The sequence below is a fragment of the Amblyraja radiata genome, chromosome 18 (assembly GCF_010909765.2).
Source record: "Amblyraja radiata isolate CabotCenter1 chromosome 18, sAmbRad1.1.pri, whole genome shotgun sequence".
Taxonomy (NCBI): domain Eukaryota; kingdom Metazoa; phylum Chordata; class Chondrichthyes; order Rajiformes; family Rajidae; genus Amblyraja; species Amblyraja radiata.
The window spans coordinates 43811464-43825987 of record NC_045973.1 but is presented as its reverse complement, the minus strand read 5'-3'; the positions used below and the strand labels follow the sequence as shown (position 1 = coordinate 43825987).

Here is a 14524-nt window from a genome sequence, read left to right as displayed (position 1 = left end):
GGCAGACAGTAATATCGGAGCCTGCGGGTCCCTGCTGGGAGACCGCTTTTCGGGGCTTCCGCAACGGCGACTTCTTCCGCCCGAGTAGCGAGGTCGAGGATGACCTGGAGCGGGGCCTTACATAATCGCCCGGCGTGGCTTAAACGGCTGCGGCACTTTGCTAGCGCACGCCGGGGGCTCCAACAACCTCTATGAGGTTCAAGTGACAAATAAATTGTATTGTGTATTGTGTATTGTGTATATTTAAATTCATCTGGAAAGTTGGTCAAATAACATGGGCACCTTCTTGCTTTTTTTGAGACATGGATTTTTTAAATGTGAATGTCTCATATCAACACATTTGTGGGTCAACAGTATTTTGTACCAACACCCACAATTTAAATAATTCTCAATTGAACTTCTTAAACAAGGAAAACAATTTTTATTTACATCATTTTGTGCACGACATATACAGGCTTCACCAAAGAGCAAAATGTCCAACATAGATACAATAATAAATAAATCGCCATTTGCATTAGTTTTGTGCAGTTAACAAATCACAATTTCACACAATGTACATAAGAGGGCAGTTATTTGACAAATACTCCGCAGTTCGGTGTAGATCATGTCCACTGTCGACATCTGAAATTACAGAAAATATCTGCAGTCAATATGCTCTTATTCTGCATTAAATAACAGAGATGTAGAAAGAAAATGCTCTTGAGAAGATTTTTACAAGGATGTTGCCATGAGAACTCAACTATCTGAGCTCAATGATCTAACTACAGTGAGAGATGAAACAGGCCAAATAAAGTTTTCAATGTGCCACAGAAGTAATAAATGTTTTCTTACCTTTCCTCCTTAATGGGGAACCTGAAGAAAGACAAGTCGTGTTGCCTACATTGCCGATTGTCGATTGTTTTTTTGCAGGAGTGGTCCATCTTGAGCACATGGTATTGGGGGTAGGGTGTTCACATGGATAGAAAATTGGTTGGTAGACAGGAAGCAAAGAGTAGGAGTGAACGGGTCCTTTTCAGAATGGCAGGCAGTGTCGAGTGGAGTGCCGTAAGGTTTGGTATTGGGGCCACAACTGTTTACCATATATATTAATGATTTGGAAGAGTGAATTAGGAGCAACACTAGCAAGTTTGCGAATGACACAAAGCTGGGTGGCAGTGTGAACTGTGAAGAGGATGTTAGGAGGTTGCAGGGTGACCTGGACAGGTTGAGTGAGTGGGCAGATGCATGGCATGTGCAGTATACTATAGATAAATGTGAGGTTATCCACTTTGAAGGCAAAAACAAGGGGGCAGATTATTATCTCAATAGAGTTAGGTTAGGTAAGGGGGATGTGCAGCGAGACCTGGGCGTCCTTGTACACCGGCCACTGAAAGTTGGCTTAGAGGTACAGCAGGCAGTGAAGAAAGCTATGGAATGTTGACCTTCATAACAAGAGGATTTCAGTATAGAGGTTCTTCTGCAGCGTAGGTTCACGATATTGATCCCTGGGTTGGTGGGACTGTATATGAGTAAAGATTGAAAAGACTAGGCTTGTATTCACTGGAGTTTAGAAGGATGAGGGGGTATCTTATAGAAACATATTAAATTATTAAAGGACTGGTCAAGCTAGATGCAGGAAAAATGTTCCCAATGTTGGGTGAGTCCAGAACCAGGGGCCACAGTCTTAGAATAAAGGGCAGGTAATTTAAGACTAAGGTGAGAAGAAACTTTTTCACCCAGAGAAATTTGTGAATTTATGGAATTCCCTGCCACAGAGGGCAGTGGAGGCCTAGTCACTGGATGGATTTAAGAGAGAGTTAGATAGAGCTCTAGCGGCTAGTGAAGTCAAGGGATATGGGGAGAAGGCAGGAACGGGTTATTGATAGGGGACGATCACCCACGATCACAATGAATGGCGGTGCTAGCTTGAAGGGCCAAATTGGCTCCTCCTGCATCTATTTTCTATGTTTCTATGTTTGTTCCGCTATAGGATCTGTGGATACGAGTGCAGAGGCCGAAGCGAAGATCCTATCTTTGGGCAGAAGCAAGATACTCCCACAGAGTATCCATTCCTGCCCATTAGGTTCCCATTGTGATGAAGAACACGCAGGCATGAAAAGTGGAAAAATGATTTATTAAAGTTTAAAATCTCTTAAAATATAAGAACATTTTAAATGTCAAAGATGAGTATAATTCTTTCTTGCTGTGCCTCTTGTTGCTGCTCACTGCGTCTTTATGTCTCTTTGTTGTTGATAAAAAAAAGAGACAATTTAAATATAGAGAGATTCAGCGGTCAGACTTTAACCAAGAAAATCTGATAATTTATCTCAGGACATCATTCAATGAAGCACACTTTTATATAAGCACGCATATATACAAACACACAGACTCACACACATCTATACACACACACACACAGAGATTCGCACACACACACACACACACACACACAGACTCACTCAAATGTTTAAAGCCTCCTGTAGAGGCTGCTGCTGTTGAAGCAAATACGTGCTTTAAATAACGTCCAACAATCACACTCACCATTGACAGAGTAGTCAGCTCTCTTGAATTATTCAGCGGTGTCTTCACTCAGTGCCTTCTGCAGTCAGCGCCATCTTGCCACGAACCGGAAATGACGCACTCAGCACCACATTGCCGCTTTATCCATCCGCATACTCTTGCGACGATTTTAAGAGCCAAGCCAATTAGTCCAACACTTTGCAAGCAGCCAACACATTTTCAGAAGAGTCTTTAAAAGCCAAGACAATTTGGCAAACACTTTGCAACCACATCAAGGGGGCTCGCCACTGCAGTTCGCTTACCGCCACAACAGATCAACGGTGGACGCAATCTCGCTGGCCCTCCACTCTGCTCTGGACCACTTGGACAACAAAAACTCATATGTCAGGCTGTTATTCATTGAGTACATCTCGGCATTTAATACAATCATCCCCTCCAAGCTGGTTACCAAACTCGCAGAAGTGGGTTTCTGCGCATCCCTCTGCAATTGGATCCTCAACTTCCTCATTCTCAGACCACAGTCTGTTCGTATTGGTGGAAATGTGTCAAGACTCGATAACTATCAGCACGGGAGCACCTCAAGGCTGCGTGCTCAGCCCCCTGCTGTACTCCCTCTATATTCATGACTGCATAGCCAGTCATAATCCGGACTCCATCATCAAGTTCGCTGACGACACCACTGTTGTGGGACGTATCACTGATGGGGATGAGGCAGAGTATAGAAGAGAGATCGAGCAACTGTACATATGGTGCCAGCACAATAACCTTGCCCTCAACACCAGCAAACCCAAGGAAATAATTGTGGACTTTGGAAGGAGTAGGATGGGGACCCACAGTCCCGTTTATATCAACGGGTCGATGGTTGAAAGGGTCAAGAGCTTCAAATTCCTGGGTGTGCACACCTATGAAGATCTTTCCTGGTCCGAGAACACTGGTGCAATTATTAAGAAAGCACATCAGCGCCTCTACCGTAGAAGATTACGGAGAGTCTGTTTGTCAATGAGGACTCTCTCTAACTTCTACAGGTGCACAGTAGAGAGCATGCTGACCGGTTGCATCGTGGCTTGGTTACGCAACTTGAGCGCCCAGGAGAGGAAGACTACAAAAAGTAGTAAACACTGCCCAGTCCATCATCGGCTCTGACCTCCCTTTCATCGAGGGGATCTATCGCAGCAGCTGCCTCAAAAAGGCTGGCAGTATCATCAAGGACCCACACCATCCTGGCCACACACTCATCTCCCTGCTACCTTCAGGTAGAAGGTACAGGAGCCTGATGACTGCAACGACCAGGTTCAGGGATAGCAACTTCCTCACAGCCATCATGCTATTAAACTTGGCTCTGACAAAACTCTGAATATTAATAGCCCATTATCTGTTATTTGCACTTTATCAGTTTATTTATTCATGTGTGTATATATTTATATAATGGTGTATGGACACACTGATCTGTTTTGTATTCAATGCCTACTATGTTCTCTTGTGCTGAAGCAAAGCCAAGAATTTCATTGTACCATCAGGGACTCATGACAATAAACTCACTTGAACTTGAATAGTATGACTTCAAATACATAATTTTTGAAAATTATGCACTTTACGTATGTCCCACTTTTTGAAGTTTTTTACATCTCCTTTTAACAGTCAAGTCATGCATTTTTCTATTCTTGAATTTGAGTCCATAGTGCATGTGGATACTCACAAAGATAGCTACAATTCTAACCTTGACTCTATTGCAGCACAAGTTCATGTCTTTGTATTGCTGTGTGTTATGTATTGCTGTGTTTATTAGATGGGAAATGTTATCCCTGGTCATGTTAACATCATCAAATTCAGTGCGGAACACTTGCTCGCACACTTCACAGAACCCAAGAAAGTATTCCGAAGGCACCATCAATGAGCCAAAGTCAGACGTTGATGTGTCATAGGCTTTATGGTGGATGAATACGAGTGCAGGATCAACTAAAGTGGTATCAGTTCGTAAGAGAACTTCTCTGCACGTGATGCATTTTGACGACAGTTCGTGTGAAGTAATGATCCTGTGACAGATGTGACCTGCGATGTAAGCTAGTGTATTTTCTTCAGGGAGATCAATTGAAATGCTGCAGACTGCATTGTGCTGTTTAGTTTTATTTGTATGAGAGACAGATGGAGATGGTTTTTTGACTCTGTTTTTTGTTAGTGTTTGCAATGTCAGGATAAATGTGTCTGAGTCGGGGGAACAGTTTGCCCTTACAGATGGCTTGATCAGTTCAGCCACCATAACCATCCGAAAAGCACATCGAAATTCCTTTGCAGATGGATTTTCTCTGAATCCGCCCTTTCGCCGAATAGTGGAGAACAAATTCTCCACTACATCCTGATTGATCCTGGATGTGAACATAAAACGGGCGTCTGTGCTTTCCTTGATGTGCTGCCACAGTTGTGAAATGCAAGAAATTGCAAGCCGCCATCCCTTGACAAACAACACATTTTTAGCTCCAAGCACTGTCAGGCTTTGGAGTACAGTCAAGCATGATTCAAAGAATGACTTATGTGCAGACGTTTCAGACATAGGCCTCCTTAACTTTTTGGCGTCCTTGTAAAACCTGCTGTTAAAGGAGTCAAAAAGTCCATCAACCATGTCAATAAACTCTGCCGTATAAACAGCCTCCCCAGGTAACTTTCCAAGAGTTGCATAGGTGTAGACACCTGCTGCTACTGAATGGCTAAGCACCTGCACAGCCTTGTTGACTCTCATTTTAGAGAAGCTGTTTAAAACAAAATGGCCTCTGGTTAATTTATGGGCTTTTCTAATGGGCAACTGTGAATCATGCTCATAAAATGCGTAAATATGTGCCCATTTGATATGGTTTTTTATGCCATCCTCTCCCTTGACCTCAAAAACATATTTCTCCAAGTTTGATCGAGTGTTTTTCAACAAGTGGGGTGGGTCATGCATGCAATAGATATTGGTTCCCCCATGGACGAAGAAAGGATGGTCTTCCGTCACACCCAAGTTGGAGTATAGTCGAACATTGCTTGGGCCTTGGTCACAAACAACGGCCTTAGGCTGTAGTCCAATAGCCTTAACCTTCTGTAAACATTCATTGAGTGATGTTTTCAGTTTGTCAGCCTTTATGCAGTCCCGTGAAAGAAAGTAACCTACAGGTTGCTTCCATTTCCCCATCAAGCCTCTAACCATGAAAACAAGAGCATGGTTGGCAGGCCTTGACGTCTTCCCTAGAGATCCAAAGTCCTCAAAGCCCTCAACTGAATCCTCAGTAATATTGTAAGAGAGGCTTGCACGTAAACTCATTTCGTCAAAGGAGACTACACATAATGTATCTCTCTCTGACATCCCCGCAACCCTGTCTTTCAAAAGTTCAAAGATCTTAGGGGGAAACCCAGGCCGCACTTCAATATTGCACATCCACCTACGTAGTGATGAGATTGATGGATGTGTGAAAATGCACTGGCAGAACTGATATGCTCGGGGACTCTGGTGGTAGAGGGACAAGGCAACTACCTTGTCTGAATAACTCCATCGTCTTCCTCTTGCACTTCTACGTCCAGACGCATTACGCAACTGCGACGCAAAGAAAGACAGTGCTGGTTCTTGTAAAAATTCACCAGCCCCTCTGATCAAGTCACTGATTGTCTTACTTTCTGTAGTATTCTTTCCCATTGATAATTTGATCAGTTGTACTTTTTCTTTTGAGGCGGAAAGTACGCTGTCTTTCCTTCTTCAGAGCTCTGCTGTCATTTACATTTTGTGTGATTTGAAGATCAGGTGTTTCAGGAGTTGTAGAGACACTGCTGGGTTCTTCCCGCGGAACTTTGTCTGCAGCTGAGCAGTAAGAATGTTCTGTCTGTATGTTGTGGGGCACTGCCAATACAAGAAAAAAGAAAAAGGGGGAATGAAATGGCAAGCATACTAATTAAAAAGATTAAGCATATACATGTGAATAAATCATCATCTACTACTGAAAGTCTGTTCTTGACTGTTTTTTGCCATCTGTGCTGCGATTTCCGAGAGAACGCCGCCACCTACGGCCGTCTCGCTTAGAGCCCTCCTCCGCCGCATGTGTGCCGAGGTTCTCCCCCCCCCTTTCCTCTATCCCCCTTTCCTCTCCACCCCCCTCGCCTCTCCCCCTCTCTCCCCTCCCCCACCCTCCCTCCCCTACCCTCCACCCTCCCCGCTCCCCACCTCACCCCCCTCTCAGCACCCCCTCTCTCTCCCCCTCACTCTCACCCTTTCTCTCTCCTCCCATCTCCCCCACCTTTCCCCCCTCACCCACCCTCCCTCTTGTCCTCCTCTCCACCCGCTATCCCTCTTGCCCCTCTCTCTGTGTCTCTGTCTCTCTCTCTGTCTCTGCCCCTTCTCTCTCTGCCCTCACTCTCTACCCCCGCCCGCCCCCCGCCCCTCTCTTGATGTGACTGCAAGTTGGGGGCTATGCTTCAGTAGATAGGGTGGTTATGGGGTAAAAGGAGCAAATTAATCATATTAATTTAATATCAAGGGGGTAATTAGTGTGAGTGCGAGAGGGGGAGGGGGGGGATAGTTAGTGTGTGTGATACTGCATGCCGCCTCCCCCACAACCGCACGTTGGGGGAACAGACACAACGGGTCTGCACTTGGTCTAGTTATAATTAAAAATATATGTGATGCACCATATGTGATGCACCAATTTCAATCTACCAGAAGAAAATCATGATCTTGATATTTTTGTAGATTTTTTATAAATTAAATCAATTTAAATGTTGTAATAATTATGCTTGAGGAAGTTTTAAATGGATGTTCTTACTTGAATTAAATACTAGTACGCATTCCACCAGCCACACTGTGTAGTCTTATGTGTGATTATGGTTTTGTGAACATTTCACAAATGAAAATTAAAGTACCATACATGCCATTACATATTGACCATTAGCAATCATATCAGTTTGGATACAATTTATTTTTAAAAGGAGAAAATTACTTGCCTCTTTGCTGTTTTAAAGGCGTTGGTGAGGATGGGAGGTTCTCATTCGTCCTCTTGAGTAACCTGCGTTGGGAAGACAGACGTTTCGGCGGGTAAGGAATGTCGAAGAGCGTTGGAACTGCATTCCAATTTAGCCTGTTCTTGGTCTGCTTGTTGGAAAACTGGGCAAGTTCAAAGTGTAAAGAACAAAGACAACAGTTGGCTGACAAGTACTCCGTAGTTCGGTGTAGGAGATCTTGTCGACGAGTATTCTGGACCCACCGTTGACATCTGAAATTACAGGAGATATCATTTAGGATTAACTAATAAGAAAAAAAATGATCATAACTACATGCCTGCACAATGGATGACATATCACTTAAGTGCAATTGTTTTCAGTTGTGTGGAGAGACCTGTATATTGACGATGCTTTTTGCCTCTAATATGTCAATTTACCTTAAATGTAGAAGAGCTTATTAAAATCTTCTTACAAAGACCATCGAGAGAAGAGAGGGGAGAGAGGGATCGAGAGGAGAGAGGGGAGAGAGGGATCGAGAGAAGGGAGAGGGATCGAGAGGGGAGAGGGAGAAGGGGAGAGGGAGAAGGGGGGAGAGGGAGAAGGGGGAGAGGGAGGGTGGAACGATAGCATGTTATAAAGTTCAGCCGTCCCATTCCGACCAAAGATTATAGAGCAGAGCTACTCTAGTATCTTTGATTGTAACCGCCGCCGCCACCGCCGCCGAACCCCCCGGCCCACCATTGCACCCAAAGATGATAGAGCAGAGTTGTATAATCTTTGATTGCACCCTTCTTCACGGCGGGCTTGTGATCTTTGCTTGTGATGTCCCGACAATTTGAGGGATATGACGGGTAACAGCCGCCGCGTTCTCGGACTCGAGTCTGAGCTCGAAAAATCTCGTTGTCACTGGGCCCTAATGTGTCCCGCGGGCCATATTTTGGAGACCAATCCCTTACAAGAACAAAACCAAAAACGTACAGAAGTGTTAAAATTGTCTTTATTATTGTGGTAAGTAAAGATCTATTAAAAATAAGTCTAATAACTTTCTAATGTACCGACAAACCTAGTTTCCCAATGGCCGTTGATGGGAGAACAGAAAATAACATTTTCACGACAGAATATCGACAAAAAATAATAATAATATTTTCTTACCTTTCTTTTTTATCGGGGAACCTAAAGAATGACAGCTCTGGTCGTTTAGATTTACGATTAGAACAATTGATAGCAGAGCAGTGAGATGAACATTTAGATGAGGATGCCATTACAGCCCAATACAAAGATCTTACCCAATAAAATGCCTCAAAAAATGGCGTCGACAATCACACACGTCATACTACGCGTTTTTCGAGGAGTGGTCTATATTGCTCTGCTATAAGATCTTTGGTTCGCAGTGCTCCGCAACTTCTCAGGAAGTTACAAAACCTGCCCTCAAAGAACGCTGACCTCACAAAAACTGGACGAAGTGTCCAAAATATCGGCGCAAGAGGGCAGGGTCTGGAATGAGCACCACACGAAAACCAGTCAGCAGTACCTCTAACGCGTCCACCAGGAGGGTCCACCTCATGGTATGGTGAAAGCTCGGGGCCTGCATGCCAATCCCGTAAGCCTTTCAGGCCAAGGCCCAGAGCAGGCCCCATGGAAAATGCGCCACCCCCCAACACCACCACCACGTCAGACAATGTGCAAGACTCGTTGGACCGGCAAGAAACAGAAGAATACCCATAACCATGGAGGTAGGTGGGTCTGGTTCCTACCAACGTATAGAAAATAGGGGCTTAATACTAACAGGGGGGAGATTACACCTGTTTTAAGAAGCACGGGAGTCTATCACAAGTGATCAGTATATACTCAATGGCTTTAGTGGATACAAAATACAATTCATACTAGAAAAATTGCCACCAGTTCAACATTTACCCCAGAGGGTATTTTCCCTCTCCGTTAAAGAAACGAGACGGACAAGCTGTACTGGTGAGACTAATTACAAAGGGTATCATGGGAAACATGAACCCTTGGAATTCGTATCAAATATTCGTCACTAAACCCAAAAAGATGGCGGATGTCGCATCATCATTGACTTAACTTCACTAAATATGGTTGTTAAGTATATACATTTCAAAATGGAAATGGTTGTTACTGCCAAACAACTAATTTCCAAAGGATACTTCATGGCAAGCATTGATCTTAAAGATGTTTACTATTTTAGTACCATTCACAAGGATCATCGCAGATACCTGAAATTTACCTGGATGGGGCAGCTATGGCAATTTAAAGCGTTACCCAATGGGAAAATAGGCAAGACCATGGAATTGACTATGTTAGCTGTATCAGCTACCAAACAGTTATTCGAAACCCTGGGATTGTCTTACATCCAGATAAATCTAAGTTGAAGCCATCCACAATCATGGACTACTTGGGCTTCACAATTAATTCAGTCTACGTGACTGTAACTTTGCCAAGAGACAAAACAGTTGAATTGGCACAATCAGGCAACAATTTAATGGTCCATGTACTCCCAACTATTCGACAAGTAACCGAGTAATTGGGAATATGGTAGCAGCATTTCCGGCTAAACAATCCAGACCTTTGCACTGTCAAAACTTACAAAGAGCAAAGGTACAGGCACCAAAACGACATACAGGTCATTATGATCGTGTCATGAAGTCACCCACTGAAGCAATATCGTAACTACAGTGGTGGGCAAAAAATGTTTGGCATAATTTCAACCTATTATCATCACTAACAAGTAGTAGATGGACTAACCCAGAATCATCGTTACCACTTACACTGGGCATTAATTATCTACAGATGTTGGGTGACTTTTATGGTTTAAAAGCATATGCACAAATATGCATCACTTGCATGTACGGTTACAAATAGATAATACTACGGTGGTGGCCTACATTAACCATATGGGCGGCATAAAATCGGTACCATGCGACAAGTTGGTCAACATAATTTGGCAATGGTGTGTCGAAAGACATATTTGGCTATCAGTAACTTACCTGCCAGGTAAGCTAAATACAGTGGCAGACACCAGGTCACGTAAATTTAATGACAATGGATGTTAAACCCCAAATAATTTGCAAAAGTTATCATGCAATATGGCACGCCAGATATCGATTTATTTGCATCAAGACTAAATCACTAGGTACCTATGTATGTCCCAAAACTCCATGACATGGTTGTTGAAACTCCGATGGTATCCCCAGTGACCCAGAGTTATTAACACCCAGTGTCGGGCACAAGCCACCCGTGCCATGAAAATCAAACTCCTGGGTTGCAGATTCTGCACAAACCACTTCTGGGACTGGGATTATCAGAACAAACCATTGACACCATGTCAGCATCCCTTCGAACATCCACTAAAAAACAGCACTTGTCCAGCATCAAGAAATGGGAGAAGTACTGCTTGGATAAAGGGGCCACCTACTCAACCGCTACAGTTACCAACGTACTGGAATTCCTGGCGAACCTTCACCACGATGAAGGACTCAGCTACAGAGCCATCAACACGGCTAGAAGTGCCATGCCTGTCTATTTAAAACCAGCTCCAGGACAACAGGCCATGGGGTCCCACCCGCTGGTGGTCAAACTAATGAAGGGTATTTACAACTCTAACCCCCTAGACCAAGGTACACCCATACATGGGATGTCAGTGTGGTCCTGACATACCTCAGGGGATGGCCACCAGCCAGACCCCTTAACCTGGAACAATCTATGCTCAAAACACTCATGTTGATGGCACTTGTATCTGCACAGAGGGTCCAGTCACTACACCTATTGCGACTGGACAACATGATCACAGCTCCAGACCAGATCTGTCGTTATCCAGCGACAGATCAAACAGAGCAGACCAGGAACACCTAATCCAGTCGTGGAATTCCGGGCTTACCCACCAGAACCACGGTTATGTGCCATGACCCACCTACTATCCTACATAGACACAACCAAAATATTCAAGGGAGATGAAAAGCCTTGTGGGTCAGTCATAAAAAACCTTATGGTCGGGTGACGAGCCAAACCATTGCGAGATGGCTCAAGCAGGTGCTAAAAACTGCTGGGATAAACACTAACATGTACAAATTTTATTCCACCAGGGCAGCATCCACGTCGATGGCTAAAAGAATGGACATGCCTATAGACCACATCCTGGCTAGAGCAGGATGGTGGGGGGAAAGACCGTTCAGAAATTTTATAATAAGCCGTTAGCAAAACCTGTTTTATTTGCAGTAAAGATTTACGGACTGCAAATATTTAATTTAAGCCCAGGGGAGCAATTTAATATCTTTGTTGTTATTGTTAAAAAATACCATTGTGTTTTTCATCAAACAGATTCATTGGTTGATTACGATAACACTTCCTCCCTCAAGAACTTCGGCAGTGAGTGAAATAAAACTGTTACACGGTTTGAAATCACAGAGCTTTGAAGTCTTCACGTAGTCACTCAGGTGACTCCGAAGTAAAATAGTAAGATTAAACGAGAACTTACCAGTTTGAAGTTTGATCTGTATTTTATGAGGAGTTACGATGAGGGATTACGTGCCCTCCGCTCCCACCCTCATAATATGGGTCAAACTGATAACTGATGTCTCCTTTTCTTTACTATGTTTACTTCAATAACTGTGTCTATCTGTGATTCCACACCGCTGCTTGGAAGTATGACATGCATGCGCGCTGAGCGGGTTCTTCACGTAATCCCTCATCGTAACTCCCAATAAAATACAGATCAAACTTCAAACTGGTAAGTTCTCGTTTAATCTTACTATTTTATTTTATAAATAAATAAATACATTTTATGCAAGTGTAATTATAGTAACAAGTAACAAGTAGCCTTTATTGTCATTCAGACCTTGCGGTCTGAACAAAATGTTGTTGCCTTGCAGTCCTACATATAGTAAAAATGACAAAACACACAATAAACACAAATTAACATCCACCACAGTGAGTTCACCAGGTACCTCCTCACTGTGGTGGAAGGCAAAAGTCTTAAGTCTTTGTCTCATCCCTTCTTATTCTCACTCTGCGCCGAGGCCGCTGCCGCTGTCCCAACCGCCGCTGTCGTCCACTGGGCCCGCGGTCGGTTCGAGTGGCCGCTGCCACCGGAACGTGCCCCAGCTCCGAGTTCTGGTCGCCGCTGTCCCAGCTCCGAGGCCAGGTCGCCGCTGCCGCTGCTCCAGCTCCGATGCCGTGTGGCTGCTGCCGCTGCCCCCGCTCCGAGGCCAGGCCGCCGCTGTCGCTGTCCCCGCTCCGAGGCCAGGCCGCCGCTGTGGCTGTCCACGCTCCGAGGCCAGGCCGCCGCTGTCGCTGTCCACGCTCCGAGGCCAGGCCGCTGCTGTCGCTGTCCCCGCTCCGAGGCGAGGTCGCCGCTGCCGCCGCCCCAGCTCCAAGGCCAGGCCGCCACTGTCGCTGCCGCTGCTGCCGTCCCAGCCGCTGCCACCGCCGTCCCAGCTCCGATGCCGGGCGGCCACTGCCGCTGTCCCAGCTCCGAGGCCAGGCTGTCGCTGCCGCTGCTGCCGTCCCAGCCGCTGCCACCGCCGTCCCATCTCCGATGCCGGGCGGCCGCTGCCGCTGTCCCAGCTCCGAGGCCAGGCTGTCGCTGCCGCTGTCAAAGCCGCCGTTGCAGTTGCCCAGCTCCGAGTTCTGGTCGCCGCTGCCGCTGCCGCTGCCGCTGTCCCAGCCACCGCTGCCGCTGCCCAGCTCCGAGTTCTGGTCACCGCTGCCGCTGTCCCAGCCGCCGCTGCCACTGCCCCAGCTCCAAGGCCAGGCCACCGCTGCCGCTGTCAAAGCCGCCGCTGCCCAGCTCCGAGTTCTGGTCGCCGCTGCCGCTGTCCCAGCCGCCGCTGCCACTGCCCCAGCTCCGAGGCCGCCAGCTCCGCCATTTGGCCTCGGCGCAGGCGGAGATGGAGGATATGACAAAAGAAGTCGCATCCCCCGAAGGAAGAGACCAAAAACGTGTCCCCCCCCCCCCCCCCCCCCCACATACACAACATAATAAACCAAAAATCAACTAAACAGGAAAATAAAAACAGACAGACTGCAGGCGAGCCGCAGCTGCTAAGGCAGCGCCGCCATCTTTTTGTTAGGTTGAGAAAATAAATACAAAACTTGGATTTATAACAGCTCATGGGCCATGGCTAGCCTCTAATGAGGAGGCACAATATTTTAAACTGCCCCGGGCGCTCAAAACCCACCCTACGCCACTGTCCCTGCACAGTCTAATAATGGGACTGAATATCCTACTCTTCTTCCTGTGTTCCCATGGACCCATCACTAAGAATAAATTGAATTAAAATAACAATTTGCTTATTTTAGCCTTAGTCCACTGACCACTATTTATTTAGATTGGTCAATTTTAAAAATGCCAGTTCAAGCTTATTAAATGCTCTTTATTAAAGGCAGAAATAGAAGAAATAGAAGAACCGGGGAAGATGGGGAAATACACAGTCTACTTGGAAAACGTATATAACCGTGAGAAACATCCAGAAGAAAGTTGAAGGGTGGTATTACGTGTGTTTCGAAGTTAGTGGAAGGATCCCTGTAGCCAGTTGGAAGTGAGAGTAGCCGAACCAGCAGACACTGAAGTTACAGCTGATGATGCAGTTTACTCTCGTAACACTGAAAGATGTGAAGCAGAAATCCGAGACAGGGAATAGAGTGAAAAGGGAACTTGCTAAAGGTTCTTTTGATGCACACATTTACATAGATGAAATTGGAGTGCCCAGAGGGGTTCCAGATGAATTTAAGGCATGCCATCAAATAGCTGCAGGATTTGAGTCTGTCATCTTCTGGTGGTCCACCATTAATAAAAATGTAGATTGGATAAATTACTTATATTATAATCAGCAGCGATTTATCAATTATACAAGAGATGCTGTGAAAGGGTTAGCCGAACAACTAGATCGGACCAATCTAATGGCCTAGCAGAATAGAATGGCCTTGGACATGCTACTAGCAGACAAGGGAGGAGTATGTGTAATGTTCGGATCATTTTGTTGTACCTTTATTCCCAATAATACCGCACCTGATGGGTCGGTCTCCAGGGCCCTGGCTGGACTCACTTCACTGGCAG

General features: G+C 45.4%; 1 protein-coding gene across 1 annotated transcript; it reads right to left on the bottom strand.

The window, feature by feature from the left end:
- Window positions 1–2094: 2094 nt before the first annotated feature.
- LOC116983464 (52 kDa repressor of the inhibitor of the protein kinase-like) lies at window positions 2095–8754 on the bottom strand. The gene is made up of 4 exons (XM_033037253.1): window positions 8608–8754; window positions 7459–7727; window positions 6216–6361; window positions 2095–2294 (listed from the first exon to the last, which is right to left on the bottom strand). Exons 1-4 carry the CDS (start codon window positions 8715–8717, stop codon window positions 2280–2282), a joined length of 540 nt encoding a protein of 179 aa, XP_032893144.1. The 5' UTR covers window positions 8718–8754; the 3' UTR covers window positions 2095–2279.
- Between the last annotated feature and the right edge of the window lie 5770 nt (window positions 8755–14524).